The sequence below is a fragment of the Myotis yumanensis genome, unplaced genomic scaffold, assembly GCF_028538775.1.
Source record: "Myotis yumanensis isolate MYYU_CA2020_CCGP unplaced genomic scaffold, mMyoYum1.0.hap1 SCAF_1, whole genome shotgun sequence".
Lineage (NCBI taxonomy): Eukaryota > Metazoa > Chordata > Mammalia > Chiroptera > Vespertilionidae > Myotis > Myotis yumanensis.
The window spans coordinates 187,817,529-187,838,492 of NW_027223752.1; the positions used below are offsets into that span (position 1 = coordinate 187,817,529).

Here is a 20,964-nt window from a genome sequence, read left to right on the forward strand (position 1 = left end):
ATGAAATCTTAATTTTACAGAAAAGGAAACAGATCCAGAAGAATTAAGTAACAGCTCAGAAAACCATTATCTTCCTCCTTAATATGGCAAACATTGAGTTTTCACTATTCAGTTTCACTAAAGTTTCAGATGCTTTTAACATTTCAAATTAAAATCATTCTCTTTAATTGGCTTATTGTGGTAGACAGGATGTACCCCCAAAATGTCCAGACCTAGATCCTTGGAACCTGGGAACATGTAATGTTGCATGGTGAAAGGGACTTTGCTGATGTAATTAAGGTTCTGGACCTTTAAATAGGAAGATGACCCTGGATTATCTAGATGGGCCAGATACCATTACATGAGCCCTTAAAAGCCGAGAACTTTCTCTGGCCAGAGTCAGAGAGGTGCAGCAGAAGTGGGAGTCAGGTTGCAGGTGGAAGAATCCCCCGTGCTGTGCTGGCTCTGAATTGTAGGGGCTCTGTGTGAGGACTGGATGGAGAGAGGCCTCTGGGATGGCAGCCAGCATGGATGTGGGGACCTTATCCTGCAACCACAATGTACTGAATTCTGCCAACAACCTGATTAAGCTTGAAAGCAGACTTTCCCCCGGAGCCTCTAGAAAGGAATACAGCCCTGCTGACACTATGGTTCAGTCCTTTTTTTAAAAAATGTATCTTTATTGTTGAAAGTACTAGTGTTACCGATGGTTCGTGGGCCTTGGATGGAGAAGGCACGTATCACTTCTGCGCAGATGCTTTTAGTCAGGGAGTAATCACATGACCACAACCAGGAGGCTGAGAAGCACAGCTTACTGTGGAAGACTTTAACCCCCCTCCTCCCCACTCCCGTCTCCTCCCCAGGCCTTCACCCCACTGTTGTCTGTGTCCATTGGTTATGCGTATATGCATTTAAGTTCTTTGATTGATCTCTTCCTGCCACCCCTTTCCCTCTGAGGATCCTCAGTCTGTTACGTGCTTCCATGTCACTGGATCTATTTTGTTTGTCAGTTTATTTTGTTCATTAGATTTCACATATGAGTGAGATCATGTGAAAAGCTTCTGCACAGCAAAAGAAATGAACATCAAAATGAAAAGGGAACCCACTGTATGGGAGAACACATTTGCCACTGATGTATCTGATAAGGGGTTAATATCCAAAATATATACAGTACTCATACAACTCAAAAAAAAAAAAGGAAGATAAACAACCCAATCAAAAACTGGGTAGAAGACCTAAAAAGACACTTCTCCAAAGAAGGCATACAAATGGCCAAGAGACATAGAAAAATGCTCAACTTCACTAATCATCAAAGAAATGCAAATTAAAACAACAGTGAGGTACCACCTCACACCTGCCAGAATGACTAACATCAACAAATCAACAAACAACAATTGCTGGCAAGGATGCAGAGAAAAAGGAACCCTAGTACACTGCTGGTGGGAATGCAGATGGGTACAGCCACTGTGAAAAACAATGTGGAGTTTCCTCAAAAAATTAAAAATGGAACTCCCATTTGACCCACTTCTAGGAATATATCCTAAGAAGCCTGAAACAACAATCAGAAAGAGTATATGCACCCCTATGTTCATAGCAGTGTTTTATTTACAACTAGAGGCCAGTGCACAAATTCATGCATGGGTGGGGTCCGGCTGGCCTGGCCCTGATCTGGGTGGATCGGGGCCAGGCCCATCGGGAGGAGGCGCCACAGGTGTTTGGTTGGCTGGCCCCACCCCTAACTGGGGTCAGAGGCAGATCTGGGGTGGGGGTGAGTCGGGGAAGGGGCTACAGGAGGTTGGCTGCCAGCCCCACCCACGATTGGCTGGTTCACTGGCCACAGTGGGCATCATAGTGACCAATCATTCTGGTCGTTACAGCGTTCTGGTCACTGGCTATATATAGATAGATAACTAAGATGTGGAAACAGCCCAAGTGCCCGTCAGTAGGTGAGTGGATAAAAAAGCTGTGGTACATTTACACCATGGAATAATATGCAGCAGTAAAAAGAAGAATCTCGTACCCTTTGAGACAGCATGGAGGGACCTGGAGAGTATCTTGCTAAGTGAAATAAGTCAGTTGAGTTCAGTCTTGAGAGATACTATGAAGAGAAACCCCATTGAATCACACTGTGCCTGAATTCTCTGGCACACAGACACAATAAATGGGTGTTGTTTGGTTATTTGTTTCCGCAGCAATAGAAAACTAAGGTGTTTCTCTTTTCTAAATCTTTGAAGGTAAATGTACTTATTTGAACTTTATGGATTGATGGAAGTGAAATTCACAGCAAAACTGGGATTTGAATCTAGCTCTGACTTCAAATACTTCCCCCCCTAAGATGTTATTCTTCCTTCATGAGAGGTTGAAATATATTGTAAAATGTACATAGTAAATAAAAAGGAATGGTTATGGGTATTAGGAGTGATATTGATTCTGTAACTGTAAATAGGTTTTAAGAGTAAATGACCAAAAGAGATATTGAAATACAATAGATACAATAGTTTTGTTTGAATTTTAAACAAGAGACAGCTCTTATGTGGTTAATTATGCCTTTTTAAAAAATTAAACAAGCCCATTTATGCATGTATAAATGATTAAGCGATCCATTTTAGTTCTGTGACTTTGAAACAAATCACGTTAAAGCAAAGTCTGGGTGGACAGTTTAATCCATCTTTAATCTTCTCCAAGAGACCAAATTGCTCTTTTTGTCTGGCAGGTGGATGAATTACTTTTCCCTGCCCAAGAACTCTTTGATTATATGTACATATAGGAGGGAAACAAAGAAATAAGTGACAGTTTGAGATTTCATGAGGATAAACCTACTTTGGAGAACAGAATTTACATGTAAAAGAGTCTAATGTTGGTCTTTTATAATGATGAATCTGTGGAAAGAATTTATATGAAAGAGCTACTTAATGTGCATATAGAATTTTCCCAGCCTTTGCTCTTCAAGGAATTAGAAATGGAGACTGATAGTCCTAATATCCATTGGGGATAATATTTTCAATTTATTAGATAAGCATTTGTTCTTTTTCTAAACGCTAGACCTGGTTTCAGTCTGTTGCAGGTCACTAAACAGTGTGTATTTAGATGACTTAGGTGAAAGCCACCTGTGTATCAGTGATCTGCTCTCATTTCTCTCCTAATCTTCAGGCTCCATGCCTGAAATTCAGTCCTCCTGGTGACTGTTTTCTGTGAAAGGTAAACATACATGCAGATAATAAGGCAAAAATCTCCTTACTTCTCTACAGTTTATGATCGCAACCTTTTAAAAAAGATTTTAGTTACAATAGTAAAAAAAAGAAAGAAAGAAACAGGCGTGGAATGCTCATTCCAAAGACACTAGGAGTTCTATTTCATTTATGTCTTCATTGATACATCTCCCCTGGATCTAACCTGTCCTGTTCCTCTCATCCCAACAGGAATACTATGACAAAGGAGATTACATTATTCGAGAAGGCGAGGAAGGAAGTACCTTTTTCATTTTAGCCAAAGGAACGGTAAATATTAATTATAGCTTACTTAAAGTAAATTAAAAAAGTCTCTTTAAATCATTTTGCCACAAATGCAGCTCTGCCCTGCATTGCAATATAAGAAGCCCTCTCCTTTGAATGGATAAAGGTGTTTTTCTGCTCAGAGTCCTGTGGGGCTCCATCCGAGCACTGGGTTTGAGGGCGCAGGAACTTCAGCTGAGATAGTAACTTCCTGGTGACCTTGGCAGGTCACTTGATATTTTTGGACCTCATTTCGTTGTGTATAAAATGACTGGATTATTTCTAAGGTTACTTCCATCTATGGATGTGTGATTTTCCATCAGCCGTAGGGGCCAAGATCACGGCTAGAACAGTTTCCCTGAAAAGCAGCAGGTAGTGAACTTGGCGATTGAGGACAGCGATGGTCAGACCTCAAGCTAGAGAACAGTTTGGCTCAGGACTTCAATTCATACACAATAGTTTCAGTTCGATTTAGATGCTGATGAAAATTAGATAGTAATATATATGAGGTCTTTTTCTTTACCTAGATATTGAGTGGCTAACATATTGCCAGTTGTTCCTATGTTGACTCTTTACAGTGGTCCTCACAGATAAAAATCGTTTGTCAGATACGGAAGGAAAGAGGAAAATCTTGAGGACTTGTTTAAACTTGGATTTTTACAAATGCTCTTTCTTTCATGGGAAAGGTTCATCATTAGATTCAGGCACTGCCCTTTGTAAATTGGTTTGTGATTGAACTTTGAACTGGGCCCCCTATGGAAATAAATTAACAAAATAGTTTTAAACCTCAGAAACTCTTCAACACTCAGAACCACTTTTGTCATTTCTCCCCAACCTGGACCCCATGCTTGGAAAGAATTCTGGCTAATAAACAAATTGCATTTTTTAAAAAAATGTTTTTTAATTCATGGTGATTTAGATAAATGCTAATTAGAATTTCTAATGAACATGAAGCAACCCTGTTACCATCTTGAATTAGAATAATTCTAATCACAACTAAAGCATATTGTTTTGTTAGGCCTGCCATGGGGGTTCTTAAACTTGCGGGGACTATAGATCACAATGACCCATGAAAGTTTGCGGACTCTTCTCCACATCACATTTTTGTTCACTTTTAGAGGGTTCACAGGATTCAGCGAGTCAACTATAAACACCTGATTCAGAACTCCTGCTTCTCAGCTTTATTCTTGAGTAAATTGTCAACTATATTTGGCATTTTGAAACAAAGTTCCCATGGGACCATTATTATTTGCTTTGATATCTCTAGGAAGGAGTCACTAGATTCACATAAAATTCTTTTCACTTTGGGAAGTGGGGTTTGAATGGAGACTCTTGCTCCAATCCTGTGTTAAATCACGGGATTTCTTAGTCCATCGGATTGTCCTAACTACTGCAAGATTATTCCTTGTTCAGTAAAATTTATATAGAGCTGGATGGTCCGGTTGAATAGATAATGTGTTCAGATTCTCCTTTCTTTCTTCTCTCTCTTTTTCATTGTTTGACATAATTTAGGTAAAAGTCACCCAGAGTACAGAGGGCCACGATCAACCACAAGTGATAAAAACACTGCAGAAAGGAGAATACTTTGGAGAAAAAGCTCTTATCAGGTGAATCCATGAATTTGTATAGCATACTATAATAATTCTTTGATTGTTTTGTATGTGCAACTACATGTCAAATTGAGCTACCAAAATAATGTCAGCCAGTGTCCAGGAATTTAAAATTATAAAATACTTTTTTTTTTGCCTAGGAAATAGGTTAGAAAGTTTTGTTTGCTAGTGAAAACAAGGTTTTCTATTAGAATTTTTAATTTGAAAAGGAGTCAGAGAAAGAGATTAAAGAAGTCAAAATTATAATTTTCTCTTAAGAAAAAGTTTTTATATTTCCTGAGTTTGAAATATTGCTGTTTTCCCCTTTGTAAAAAAATTAGAAGATGACTTTACATATTTTGTGTACTTTTATTTTCTTTATTGATTAAGGTATTACATACGTGTCCTTATTCTCCCCTTACCTCCCCCCATTTTGTGTGCTTTTTAATCATCATGACAAAAGTTTTGTATTTGTAAGAATTTTTATTGGCTCATTTTGCAAGTTTTAGAAACAACATCAAATAATGTATTTGGAATTTCTACCTAAACCTCAGGCCTTTGAAGTATGAATTCATTGAGTTGATATAACTTATGGAAGAAATATTTGTAAAGGTTAGTCAGGTGGCTCAGGGAACACTTTGTACTTCCTAGAACCCAGAAAACAACCTCAAATCTGAGGAATTTCATTTGTGTAAATGTAAATCTATATATATAAAAGCCTAAGTGACTGTTACCACCAAACCAGTCAACTAGTTGCTATGATGCGCACTATCCACCAGGGGGCAGATGCTTAATGTAGGAGCTGCCCCCTGGTGGTCAGTGTACTCTCACAGCCAACCTCCCATGACCAGCCAACCTCTCCCGGTCCCTACCCCTGGCCACCAGGCCCTGGCCAGCAGCCGGTAGGCCCTGGTAAGCAGCCAACAGGCCCCAGCCGGCCTGGCCCTGATCAGTCCTTGATGAGATGGCCCCAATAGGCCCTGATCACCGGCCAGGCCTAGGGATCCCACCGGTGCATGAATTTAGTGCACCGGGCCTCTAGTAACTTTATAAAAGATCAAGTTAAAATTTTGAGAAACACATTTTTTGAAGTCATTCAAGTTTTTAAATGAATACTTGAAATTAGGTAAGACATTTCTTAAAATTTGTTATTACTAAATGCTTTCACTTCATAAAATAAGTAAAATAAAAGCATATGCTTAGAAAAAGGAGCAGTACTTCTCTTCATTTTCCTTCCTTTACCTTTTGTGTAGAAAGCCCCAGGTCTGCTTATTTGTGTGTTAGGATCACATAAAGACAGATTCAAAAGGAGTGTTGATAAATTAATATCTGAAGACAAATTTTATTATATAAAAATCATAAGCCTATTATTCTTTAAGAAAATTCAACCATTTAAACTTAATGGTATGGCTATTATGTAAACAATTTAAAAATGAAATAGAAAGACAAGGTGAATTTTTCTTTACCATTTTCTAGCTGGTAGTGAACATCCCATATAATAAAAGCCCAGCGACTGAATAGCAAAACAACCAGAACAACTGCTCAACCAGTCGCTGTGATGCATATTGACCACCAGGGGGCAGAGGTTCAACGCAGGAGCTGCCCCCTGGTGATCAGTGTGCTCCCACAGTGGGAGCGCCACTTGGCAGACTGGGATGAGTGGCTGCTCCTGCAAAGCAGCCCCTCAGAGGGCGGGTCCACAGCCACTCGCTGACCAGGATGCTGACCAGGATGAGCAGCACTCCCACAGCGGGTGATCCCTGCAGGCCACGCCCCCCACCAGTGCACGAATCCCATGCACTGGGCCTCTAGTGTTTCAATAATAGGGAAATTGTCCATTTTGCATTCGTTTATTTGTGACAGAATAGGATATACTCATGTAATATAATTATGTAATGTCATCATCCAAGACTTCAATCTATTTGTTCTTAAGATTTCCAGATTATTCTTCTCATACCTCAAACCAAAACAACTCAAATTTGAAAGTGCAGAGAACTTCATAAATGTACTAGAGTCAAAATAGCTTTTGAAAGGAAATATGCTGTCTTGTTTTGCTGGACCTGAAATAATTTATGCTGTATGTTGCCGCTAGCCAATTACGGTGTTTTTCCATGAGAAACATGGGAATTTATATTTAATATAAATACCCAACTCCCCAAAGCATTTGAAACCATAAAGATAAAATCAATGAGGAGAGTTGGATACAGATTTTTTTTACGTTTTTGTGCATTTTTATGCTGTTGCTTCTTAGGGCCACTGACTGTGACACAACATTCCTTACATTCTGTGTATTTCCATGACTCGACACTAAATAGCCCAAGAGGTCTTTCAGAATTTTATGTGCAAAAGTTAATCCGCAGCACTTACACAGTTACTGTGAGAGAATCATGTATTTACAGACATCTGATACTTATAAAGAGTTTGCAGAGTGTTTCTAGTCAAAATGATGGCACTGACAAGTAAAAAGAATGCCATACCTCTTCTCTGTTTTGAACTCACAAATCAAGTAGTTGGCCTACATCCAAGATCTACATATCTACAGATATGTACATGCAAGTTGAGTACAAACTACCCAGCTCCCAATTCGAAAGCTAATTGAGCTGCTTTCACTGATGTCTTCTAGCAAGGACCCTGTAAACTTGGAAGGGACTGTGGGTCATGTCAGAAAATCTCTTGATGCCAGCTATCCAGGTAGTGGACTTCTTTGGAATGTAGAAATGGGCTGCCAAGCTTTTCTCTGTCCCACCATTAAAGGAAGATGAAAGAACTATACTTTGTATGATGCCACTTTTAATGAAGTTGCTTAGAGCAGTCTCAGTATACTTGCTACTCCATGCTACTTTAAACGATTTTCAGAGCACTGGGTACCATATGGATGTGCCTTTTTTTCGATGTCTTTAGCTTATAACTAATAGAGGGAGGAACCTAATCAAATAAAAGTCTCTAAATACTTTACCCAATGCTTGACCCATTGATCTTCATTAGGTAACTAAATTTACCCTCATTAGATTACATGCCGGTAATTCATTGTATTTAAGCTATCAATTATAAGATGCACCATTATATATTATACACTTCTGAGAAAGAAAGACCTTGCTGTTAATTACAGTATGACTCATCATTACTGAAAGACATACTCTGATTTTAAAGATATTAATGGAAGGTGTACATAATAGATTCTATAAAATGAAAAAAGTATTTTGGTATTATTTGATTCATTGGGCAATTGCATTAAAACACTTCCTTTGGGTTTTATTATTGATTGGTTTATTTTATGTTAATTACTCAAATGTTTTTCCAATACATTTCTTCAATCAGTCAGTTTTGGTTTTGCCTGCATATTTTCAGCAGTTCCCATCTGATCAGAGAAGAGCTGTTTATTTGGCAGACACGAGAGCAGAATGATATTCTATACCTAGTTGTTGTCACTGATTTTTCTGTGTGTCCTCCCCACCCCCCCTAGTTATTGTCTTCTCCCCTGAATTTCTTGCATGCGTAACCTTTACTGGAATATATTTCTGATCTTTTTTAAAAAGTATAGCATACAGCTGATGATGTTTATAAAAAAGCATAGTCTTTTGAAGGCTTAAGTGATGGTGTTTATACAAAGTGACAGATTCTCTAATAAAAATAGGCATTTAATTTCTAACTGTGGAAAACTGCCTTTCCTGTTTTTGTCTGCAGTGAAGATGTCAGATCAGCGAACATTGTTGCTGAGGAAAATGATGTCGCATGCCTGGTTATAGATCGAGAGTGAGTATACTGGTTGGGGAAGGCAGGCTACTGTCACCTTTGAAGATGTGGCCTTCTGTTACTCCGAGGGCCCATCTGTCTTCTCATTCATCATCACTTGGAAATGCTGGCCAATCTTCAGCTGCAAGTACATCCTATTAAAATTCATGGGAAGGAATGTGCCTTCTGATCTGAATCTGTCTGTGGCGGTGGCAGATGCTGGCAGACTAAATATTTTGTGTGCAAAGTTTGTACATAAATATCAGCAATAGATTTAAATTCTGCATCTTCCTGAGAAATAAGCTTATTAGTGCTCGTGGATTTCCCCCCACATTACATAGTAAACAACTTCATAATTTATTTCTAAAATGCTCTAAAGAGTTAAAAATATTTTAAGCAAAATGTATCTCAGACAAAATATAAAATATTCATTAGCTATATATATATTTCCAGATAAGTTTCAATTTAACAATTGTAGTAATTTGAAAGTGATGTGTGTCAAATTTAATCTCTAAATGTCTTAGGTTATTTTTCAGAAGAAGTCTCATTTTGTGTCCTTAACTTCCTTCAGATCATATTTGAATATGGCCCCTGTGTCTCTCATTAATCAGTTGAATATTTATTATCTAGTTATAATAAAGGAAATTCAAACATACCAAAGCTAGTTTCTCTAAGAGAAGTCACAGTGTAGTCAAAGAAATAGGGAATACTCATGTGAAATATTAACAAAAATAGTAAAATAACAGGTATCACAGGGGAATATGTTGTAATTGATTGCTAATCAAATACAACATTTATTGAACTTAAAATGATAGAGATTTAGAGCTGGAAAGAACTTTAGAACATTTTAAAAAACAGACAAAATGGTATTATGAACCTCATAATCCAAGTTCAACAGTGATTTATTAATGCCTTATATTTACCACTTCACCACCCTCCCTGCTTTCTCCACACTATTTTCAAGCAAATTACACACATACAGTTATTTCACCTGTAAATTTCATAGCATCTCTAAGAACTAAGTATTATTTATAATGCATGACCACAATAATATTAGCATGCCTAAAAAGTTAACAGTACTTCTTTTTATTATCTTTACTGAGATATCATTGACATATTAAGATTATATTAGTTTCAGATATACAACATAATGATTCAATATATGTCTATATTGCAAAATAACATATATTGCATTATAGACATACATTAACATCCACATATAGAACAATCTCATGCTTACAGATAAGAAAAGTGAATCCCAGGTCAGTTGAAGAATTGCCCCAACAGTTGAGACTCCTGCGCACATCTCACCATTTCTTTCAGCCTTCTTTACACCATGCCAAAAACTACACAAGGCAGAAAACTACAGAAATGTTTTCTCTTCTCACTGATAAGTTCTTTGGTTCATAAACTCAAAGGGTCCACTATATCCTTTAGTTATAACTTCTAATAACTATTCTACATATTATGGTGACACTAACCTACATAAATTACTGAAAAACAATTTACAAAGCCTTGACTAACCACAGAAACAGTCTTTTACGAGCTTAAGAAGAATGTCAAGTTGCAATGGTAACTAGCAACACAGAGGTTTTAATTTAATTTAATTTAATTTAATTTTCATTTAGAACATTCAACCAAACAGTTGGGACTTTTGAAGAACTCCAAAAATACCTTGAAGGGTATGTGGCAAACCTGAACCGTGATGATGAAAAAAGACATGCGAAGTAAGTGGAGGAATATTTTCCTAAGCTGGATATGGTTATAGCAGTTGACGAAGGGGACAAAAGGGTGTGTTTACTATTGTAGTAACTTTTAGTGTGCCTTCACTAGAAAATTTGGGGGACTTCTTTTAAATTGTCTTCCACAAAGAGGATACCACTTACACTGGTATGAGTATTTTAGTCGATAAGCAGTCAGCTCCTTATTTGGGGTGATGAGTAGTAATGATAGGGAGACATTTCCTGATAGGGGGCCTTGGAAAAGGGATTCTTTACATTGTATGGTGACTTAGCTCAAAAGACATTAATTCAGAATCAGTGCCTCTGTTGCCCATGGAAATCAAGCAGGAACACCAAAGCAATCAGCCCTTTCTCTCTGATTTCAGGTTAAAAACTAGCAGTATAGTCAGAATTAGTTCAAAAGATAAGGGAGCTATTGCCTTGGTGTGTGTGTGTGTGTGTGTGTAGGAAGGAATTGGGTAGGGATCTAAATGTAATACTGGTGAGGAATTTTCTGTTTAATAGAAAAATCTACTTTGTAAAACTACATTTATTTGAAAGTCTTTTGCTAAAACTTTTTGTGGAATGAATACTTAAGCACATATTCACCAGATGGTACAATTGAAGCAGAAGGGTCAACAGTTCCAGAAAACTGACATTTGAGTTAAATCAGAGCATTCAGTCAGGACCTCATAAGGTTTTGTGTCTTGTTGTTGTTGTTTTTGTTTTAATATACTTTATTGATTTTTTACAGAGAGGAAGGGAGATGGATAGAGAGTTAGAAACATCGATGAGAGAGAAACATCGATCAGCTGTCTCTTGCACACCCTCTACTGGTGATGTGCCCCCAACCAAGGCACATGCCCTTGACCGGAATTGAACCTGGGACCTTTCAGTCTGCAGGCCAACGCTCTATCCACTGAGCCAAACTGGTTAGGGCTGTTTGTTTGTTTGTTTTTGTGTTTTTTTTTTCAAGAGATGTATTTGCAACTTTTATGCCAAAGGCCTTTTATAGTAACAGTAATTTATGAATATTTAATCCAGAGCAGTAAACCTTAAATAAAAAAAATGAGTATTCCCAAGTCAAAATAGTTAGATATAAAGTAGGAAATACATTTTTTTTATGTTTCACAAAGTAGTTATTCTTGTTCAGTCATAGAAAGCTTTGAGATCTGACAAAAATAGCAAAACATGTTGTGATTCTCAGTGTGACATTCTCTGGTCTATATGCAACAGAGAAAATGGCTCTTGGGTTTTATTTCCTCTGACTCTTCTCTTTTTAACAGCTTTATTGACATACATTTTAAATACCACACAGTTCACTCATTTTTACCTCTCATTGATCCAATTTGACAGTTGTCTATTTTTTATTGTGTGTGTGTCAGTTTTTTGTTTGCATATTCTATTGCCCTCCCCTCCCCCCCGTGAGACTGAACCTGATCCTATAGAAGTTGGAATCGCCTTTGTGGCATCTGTAGGCAGGAATGACTCAGACATGAGGCCGCTGTGGGAGTGACAGTTCAGTGTGGCAGGACCCCTGTGGGCGGGCCCAAGGCGGCGTGTGTAACGTGTCACTTCTCTCGAGCAGGAGATCCATGTCTCACCGGAACCTGTCCAAAGCGCTCTCTCTGGAGATGATTCAGCTGAAGGAGAAGGTGGCCAGATTTTCCTCATCGTCCCCATTCCAGAACCTTGAGATTATCGCCACACTGGGCGTTGGTGGGTTCGGAAGAGTTGAGCTTGTAAGGGGTTTACGTTTCAAGCATCTGAGAGAAAAGCCTTTGACTCTTTGTTCTGTTTTATATTCCAGTGTATCTTGGAGGAGTGAATACATTGTTACTGCTGTCTTAAATGTTGCTTTGAATTGAGAAAGTACACTTTTCAGTCTGTGTGTTGTATAGTAGCAGGTCCATGCTAGGAAGTAACTTAGAGCTGCTGTTTCAAGCTTCTGACATCCCATCCTTATGTGATTTTTTTTGATGATGGTGGTTATTGGAGAATGTACCAAGTAAGCACTCCCAAAGACTATCAAACCTTAAAAAGCGTATTTCCTAACAGGAAAATGTGTGTGTATATACACTCATGGCACATGCACTATCTATATACTAAAGAAAAGAAGAATGTCTCCTGAGCAAGTGCCATAGAAACAAATTCATTGTTATAGTTCTGTCCCTTAAACAACTTCACTACCATGTCTGACTTTGGCTTTTATTACTTTATTTTTGGTTTGCTCAAACTTTTCTATCAGAAAAAAAAGAAAAGATGAATGTGAGGAGGTGTTTGAAGAGCAGCCTTCTGTAGTGTTGATCAGGATGGCTGGGAACCTATGACCTGATTTTGGCTGCGTCTTCCACATTACCACCTCTCCAAGCTTTATAACCAGCTTCCAAGCAGCAGCAGAGTGGCACTCTCACGTCAAGTGCTCTGAGGAAACTAGAATGGAGATCTGAGGCCTTATTAGATGCATATGGCCCTGAACTCTTGGCAATTATCAAGCTCTTCTCTGCAGATTTTTAACAATTCTCTGTACATTAGCCTCCGGGAACTATGCTGACACAGCCGTCTGCTGGGTAGCCCTGGGCACGAGCAGATCTGCAATGCTGCCAGGAGACTGGATAGCACACTTCACACCCAGTCAGCACTTCATCTCTGATGGGTGAGGAGGGAGAAACAATCTCTTAATAGGCCAGAGAATGTCTGTAGCGTTCCTCTGCCATATGGAGAGAGGAGGGCCATACCCATCTGCAGTGATACTGTTCGCCAAAGACCTTGGCAAAGGGATTGCATTAACGATGCTGAGATCTGTCTTTTCTATAGTTAGATAATTATAATTGAAACAATAATTTCACTATTAATTTAACATCATAGGCAGCACTAATGGCAAATGTGAGAACAATATGGGAGGCAACCATTTCTTTACAATTTTATTACATGTCAAATAGAGTCTGTTTATGGAGTTTTAAGCTCATCTAAAAAAATACCTATTAAATTTTTAATTTCCTTTTGAGGGAAAATGCTATCTGTCCATGTAGAGCAGTGCTCTCCACTAGAGCTTTCTGTGCCGATGGAGATGTTCTGTACCTGTGCCGCCCCATAGGGCAGCCGCTAGCTACAGGTGGCTGCTGAGCTTTTGCAATGGGCTAGTGCAGCCGAGGAACTGAATTTTGATTTTCAATGAATGAGCCTCATGTTGTTAGGGGCTGTTAAATTGGATAGTGCAGATGTAGATCTTGATTTAATATGTTTTGTTTTGAAGATCAAAGAACACTTCTCATTAAAGATTTTCATGAAAAGATTTCTAAACATCAACTTTCTTCAAAATTGAATAGATTTCTAAACATTAAATCTAACTACAGTTTTTCTTTTCTTGTTTCAATACAAACGTTTTAGAACCATGTTCCAGCTATGTGGACTCTTGTGGAAATTACAATGAAGGGGAAGTGTGTACCCCTGAGTAAAACTCAGTTCCCAGAGTGCTAAGTGGTTACAACTTCCATACTGTTTTTATATATGCTGAGAATTTTAACTCTCCTTAGTGAACATGTTCTATATAGATGTCAATCTTTCCTAATAAGTGAGTGTTGAGGGATCTTTCTCTTCTTACGTAGGTTAAAGTAAAAAATGAGAATGTTGCTTTTGCTATGAAGTGCATAAGGAAGAAGCACATAGTGGATACTAAGCAACAGGAGCATGTCTACTCCGAGAAGAGGATCCTGGAGGAGCTGTGTTCTCCCTTCGTTGTGAAGTAAGTTAGCATTCGGCTCCCAGAACTGCGGGTGTGAGGCTCTTTTCATGATTGTTTCTATGCAGGAGGGTGGACAGAGGAGGAAGGGGAGGTCCCACTCTGAATTCCCCATCCCAGTCTCAACAGCAATACATGAAACGTTTCAAGTTTGAGATCTGGAGTCAAACACCCGGGTCCTTTTATTCTTGAGTAAATGTCAGGAAAGTGTGTGTGTGTGTGTGTGTGTGTGTGTGTAAAATTAACTGAAATGATTTGAATTGATTATTTAGTCCAGACCTAATTCAGAACTTGGGAAGCAAGAATTCATTGCTTCCCTCAGGGAGCGTGCTGCTGTTGAATTTCTGCTGGAAGTGGCATTTGGGCACGTCTCGGCTGCCAAGGAGCGACAGACCGTGGTTTCTCACGATGCCTAAATGCCGAAAGTCCCACCTCCTGATAGTTACTGGTCTGTCTGTAGCTATCACCAGAGCTGAAAGGGAAATGTGTTATTCTAGGCCATGGCTGTCTTTACTTGTGAAGTCATGGGTTATTGGTGTAAGCCAGTTTGTCTTTTCATATATGGCTGTAGTGTAGCTTTGGTGATTTCTGGGTGATATATAGTGCCCCTTCAAGAATAGAATTTTTACTTTTTGATCAAATGCCTTGCAAAAATCTTCCTGCCAATCCATATTCCCCCCTTTTATTTCAGTATTAAAAAAGAAACATGAAACCAGGCAATGCTGGTAATAGGGTCATCCAATTATCTTTACATTAACTGTATTCCCAAAATGCATCCCCCCCTTTTTTTCTTAACCAATAATTAATAAACAAACTTTGATGAACAGCTTTATTGCATAGATTAGATTTTATTATTTACTCATTTCCAGCTCTTTACAAAGTTCTTGGCGTATAGTAATGATATTAAGAATAAATATTAATGACGTTTATTGAGAAATTAACATATTTCAGGCACTCTAAGCAATATATATGTAATATACATATAAAATGAAACCTTTATTTAAAAAGTTACATTTCTATATACAATATATAGACATACATATATATTGAATTAATATGTGATCAATAATATCTAATCAATAATCAAATGAATACATATATTCATTTGATCTTCATAATAGAACAATGAGATACATGTTATGATTGTCCTCATTGAAGAAGAACAATAAGTAAAGTGAGATGCATAGCTAATAAATGGCTGATTAGGGATTCAAGCCTAGGCAGCTGGTTCCAGAGCCCACTGTACCAGATTGTTTTTGCTGTCTATGCATGATATGGCTGCTCTACTATCCTCTGTAGCTTGAGCATGGTGCTAGGGAGAAAAGGGGTCTTTTGATTAAGACACAGAAGCTACTTTCACTAATGTGGAAATACAGTTTCCTGCTCAGGTTCCACATCAGGATTGAGGGTGTCATTCCCCCACATTCTGAGGACTATGGCTCAGCCCTTCTCTGACCATTGCTCTAGGCCAGTGGTCGGCAAACTGCGGCTCGCGAGTCACATGTGGCTCTTTGGCCCCTTGAGTGTGGCCACGAAGTTTCAATCGCACTGTACATGCGTGCCTGCACGTGGTATTTTGTGGAAGAGCCACACTCAAGGGGCCACAGTTTGCCGACCACGGCTCTAGGCAAAGAGAACCCCCTTGCCCACGATCATACTCTCCCGGTACAGCCTGTGTCTGTGATGGCGGATCTCCTTGAAGCTAGGGCTTTTGTTGAAACTATATTATAGCCCAACTCTCCCTCTTTCCAAATCTGTTTCTTTCTCCCTGAGAGTACTTTTCCCAAGTATACTCCCACTAAACTTCTTGCAGACCTCTATCTCAGAGTCTATTTCCTGAGACCAACTAGAGGATGTAAGACATGAGTATGAATGACTGTTATGCAAGACAGATCTTAAAGGAGATATATGCAGAGGTCTCTGGGCTTGGGGAGGAATAAGAGGCCATATTTGGTAGGTGGGATAATGAGCTGCTTTATCAGGAAGATGGCCTCGGAGCTTGGTCCTGAGGAATGGATAATACTTTTACAGTGAAGTTGAGATTAAGAAGTTGTCTGTATGTAGAGGGAGGATAGTCTAAGTAAAGGGGCTAACATGAGCAAAAGCAAGGCAGCAGGAAAGACTACAGCGCAGTCAAGTAGAAAGCCAGTGCAGCTGTAGGAGGTTTGGAAGGAGAAGAGGACCATTGCTCAAAATGTTACTGATGATGCTCTGAAGCACCTTGAGTGAGGTCTTAAAACTAGATTTCTAATAACCATGTCTTTATGTCTTCACAGATTGTATCGTACTTTCAAGGACAATAAGTATGTATACATGCTTCTGGAAGCCTGCTTAGGTGGGGAGCTATGGAGTATATTAAGGGACAGGTAATGAACAGAAATTTTATAAATAATAACTTTTTCTACTCAAAAATGGTCTAAAGGATGTTATATTCATGATCATTTAAAGAGACATGAAGAGTAAATATATGATTCTAAGAAGATATTATCACTTGTTAAAATAAGGTACTAATAGTGATATTTTCTCAGTCAATATTATAATTGTGTCATAGGAACCCTGTAAATTCATTATTGTCTGAATTTCCCACGTTAGGGATGAAATTATCCCAGGCTTGGGGACAGCATGAACTATCCCCAGTGACATGTTTAGTACGAGACAGAGTAGATACAAGCCCAGATGCTTCTGATTGCGAATCTCTAGAATGGAGATGAAGGACAGACGGCAGTGGTGCAGCCTTTTCTGAAAAACAGAGTCAGATATCTGCAAAGATTCAACTTTATAAAAGATACAGTTTTCAAACAATCAAAACCACCATTTTTTTCTCCACCCAGATTTTCAACACAATGGAGATTTTTCTAACCAAGGAAAGTATAAACTTTTCCTCCAATGAGTTCTGAGCTTATTGGGGAAAATAGTATATAGAATTTAAAAACATTTCGTTGTGTGTGAAAACTAAATATGACAAAGAAATTGGCAGTTTCTAATTGAAGGCAAGTTCACTATGGTAGACAGTTAGCTTAGAGAAGAGGAGAGAGAGAAAAACGTGATGGTAAAAGAGGGACTTGAACCAAACTCTGAAGATGACCAAATGTGGAAAGGCGGAGAGGAAAGGTAATTAGTGTAAAATACAGCAGGGGCATTGGGATAGGATTGGGACTTTCTGGATGATGAACAGCAGACTTTGAGTAAAAAACAAGGGCAGCAGCAGAGGAGATGGGTGGTAGGTTTTCACTATGTTGGGGTGGCTGCAGGGGGGCAGGGTGCTTAATGCCAGGCATTTTGAGAATTACCTGGGCCAGTGGTTCTCAACCCTGACTACACATTACAGTCACATGGGGATCCTTTACAGAGTAAAATGCTGGGCCCAAGGATTAGGATTCAGTTCATATGGGATAGGGTCCAGTAAGTGATTTTTAATGCTTCTCAGGCAATTCTAATGTTCATTCAAGGCTGAGCATCACACCTAGTCAATAATAGACCATTTGAGCATCTGAGTAGAAGATGGACATGTTATGTTAGGAATGTATTGTTGGATGGATCTTAATGGGGAGATCCTGGGAGTATGAGGAGGGTTGCAAGACACCTGCAAAAGCATTTGCATCTTCCATCCTTGCTTCAACAGGCAAATCGATTTAGAAAATCTAAATCAATTTAAAAAAGGGGATTTCTACCTCCTGTTAGGCACTGCACCTGATCCTCAAAACAACACTGTTAAGTAAGTAGTAAACCCATTTTATAGATAGGGATCCGAGGCTCCGAACAGCTAAACAACTTGCACAAGGACGCAGTGAGTGGAAGCAGCAGGAGTCAAAGCCAGTCTCCTTTACCCCAAAGACACATCCTTCCATTATACCATGCTGCAAATCACCACCACATTTTAACAATTCAATATGTAAACATACACACACAGTGCTGACAGTGGGCAGCTCAAATATCATCAAAGTGCCCCAAACAGGAAGAAGTTGTGGTTACATGCTTTACAAACAGGAAATGAGCATGATCACCTGAGTCATTTTTTAGTTAAGCAATCAGTTACAGACGTCTGGTTCAAGCTTGGCGGTTGCATTTTCTCCAGTGTTGCATTTCTCCATAAATGTCTAAAAAAAACTTTAAAAAAATTTTCAATTTTATGTGTTTATATGTAATTACCAGAAACAATTGTTTGGACGCGGATGTTTTGATTTTAGTGAAGTAGTTCTTATTTGCATCTAGTATCACCCTAAATTTCTTTATGATCAGCAGTCTAATTCATTGGCAGTGAAAGTTCCTTTTTTTGTTTTGTTTTGTTAATCCTCGCCCCAGGATATTTTACCACTGATTCTCAGAGAGAGTGGAAAGGAGGGGGAGAGATAGAGAGAAACATCAATTGGTTGCCTCCTGCATGCACCCCAACCAGGGCCAGGGATGGAGCCTGCAACCACGGTATGTGCCCTTGACTGGAAAGGAACCCGGGACCCTTCAGTCCATAGGCCGATGCTCTATCCTCTGATCCAAACCAGCTAGGGCAGTGTAAAGTACTTTTTAATCTTGCTGTCCTACAAAACATTTATGTTGCATCAATTTGCCAAAACAGTAATTGACACCTAGAATAGACAACGGAGATGTATTTCGAGAGCATTAAGAGGGAACATGATTTCATTACAGAGGCAGCTTTGATGAACCCACCTCCAAGTTCTGCGTGGCTTGTGTGACTGAAGCATTTGATTACCTGCATCGACTAGGTATTATCTACAGAGACCTGAAGCCAGAAAACTTAATTCTGGATGCTGAGGGCTATCTGAAATTGGTAAGACAAATTCTCTGACTTATAGCATCATGTGAGATATTTCCAAACATAGAGTTGTGCGATAGTTGCAATTTCCCTTTAATGTTGATACACCTGTTGTTTCCACTTTGGTGGATGGGGTCTTTGAAACCCTGGGAGCAGTGTAACAAGAACACTCTTTTTGGCCTAGGAATTAATGTTTCAACCATATTTTTGAGTCCTCCTAGGGATTCACATTATAGAATGTCTTTAAAATTGGATTTTGTTAGTATTTTTTAAAAATAATTGTAACTAAGTTTTAATAGATTCTTGCTATATACAGGGAGTGGCTCTAAAAGATAAGGAAAGAAAAGAAAATAGAATGGATCCTTCCCTGGGATATCTACTGTCTGTATAGGGAGAAAAGATACATGTATGAATGTGGGTAGTTGTTTTTTTTTAATCTTTCTATATGATTCTAAAGTACACCCAGGATTGAGGATCACGGCATTAGATGATGGCTCCTTGGGGACAGAGACTTGTCTTGCTATCCATCTTTGTAATCCTCTAATGCCTACCATAAATCCCCTTGCGTGTCACACTAAAGAAAAAATGCTACCATCACATAAACTGTTTGCAGTAAGAAACTATATGAGAACTGGGAAGTCATAATTTAAGAGAAGTCAAGGTACTTCGTGCCTTAAGAGGTGACCCTGTGAGGATGAGGGACCCAGGCTGAGTTTTCCTGAGTCCATTTTGTCAGTACCGCAAGAACACGAAACCATTTCTGAACTTAGCATTTACAGAGATATTAAAAGTTTCTCACATCAGAACTTTTACATATGGACACAATTATTTAAAGAGTAGTTGACTATGTGTAAAGCTACTGTGTGTTAAACATTTTGCAATTAATATATTTAACAATTGATGACATAGGTTTTCTCATCTACATGTTGCAGTGTATAATTTAGTTTTAGGAATTTGTTATCTGCAATTGCTAAGCAATTTCTCTCCCTAGTAAAGGAGTAAAATGAAAGTCCTTTCATGTGAAATCTGGCTACCTTCCAAGAAACATTTTGATCCATTCAAGCTTTATCTTATCCACGCAAGACAGCTTTGAGAATTGGTGAGGTTCTAACACAAGTCCTCAATCACTCCTCTTCTTCACAATCCCTTCATTGGCACAGCTCTTTAGGGTAAAACTTTGGAATATTCTAGAAGTAAAACTACCATGAGGGACGCAGATATCTGTTCAATTCATTTTTTGTCATAGCTCTTTTTAAAATATTAGATAGCATAGTCAGTGTTTGCAGTCATAAAGGTCAATAAATAACTCTCCTGGTGACCATTGTTATCCATCCTGCTAACTCATTTGCCAACCAACTAAATGAAGATTAACTAAGGCCTTTAGATATTAAAAAGTACATGTTGGATATTTCCATTTCTAGCTATATATCAAACTATATATCCTGAAATCCTCTCACCACAAAATGTCTAAAATTACTGGATGAAACATGAAAGCAGTACTGCATGCATGGCTGAGTTTATGAGACAACACTGGGCTTCTCTTGAGGCTGGGAGCCAAGCTTGAGCAGTGGCATAGGGTGGAGCTCAAACATTGAAGCTGCTATCTTGTGGGCACCCAGCAATCCTAGGTGGCCTGGAGGTTTGATTTTATTAGCTCCACCCTCTGGGAACAGGAGACCAAGTCTTATACCTGGACAGTGTGGGAAGTTGAAATAGAACATTGCACAGAGTCAGGAATCACACAGATTACATCCTCAGGGAAATATAAAACAAGAAAAAAAATATCTGATGTATAAAGACAGAGTAAATGCAAGAAAACATGCTTTTCTAATTATTGGGCCTTTGGTAGAGGAATAGAAGAATCTTTTCTCTAAGAAATCTTGGCCACATGGAGGTTGGGTACCCAGTCTTCAAGGATGGAAAAACTCAAGCAAGAATA

The 20,964-nt window shown here is 38.7% G+C and overlaps 1 protein-coding gene across 4 annotated transcripts in view; it reads left to right on the forward strand.

Annotated features, from left to right (window-relative positions):
* The window catches only part of PRKG2 (protein kinase cGMP-dependent 2), a 101,385-nt gene that overhangs the window by 52,623 nt on the left and 27,798 nt on the right, over positions 1–20,964 (forward strand). The window contains exons 7-14 of one of the 4 annotated variants that reach the window (XM_070394128.1): positions 3,399–3,476; positions 4,983–5,077; positions 8,744–8,812; positions 10,420–10,518; positions 12,098–12,254; positions 14,121–14,257; positions 16,531–16,620; positions 18,899–19,040. In XM_070394128.1, coding sequence (XP_070250229.1) covers positions 3,399–3,476; positions 4,983–5,077; positions 8,744–8,812; positions 10,420–10,518; positions 12,098–12,254; positions 14,121–14,257; positions 16,531–16,620; positions 18,899–19,040 — 867 coding nt within the window. Of the gene's footprint in view, positions 1–3,398; positions 3,477–4,982; positions 5,078–8,743; positions 8,813–10,419; positions 10,519–12,097; positions 12,255–12,359; positions 12,521–14,120; positions 14,258–16,530; positions 16,621–18,898; positions 19,041–20,964 lie in introns of those variants that run through there. The other 3 variants (XM_070394137.1, XM_070394146.1, XM_070394153.1) reach the window with 3 other exon arrangements.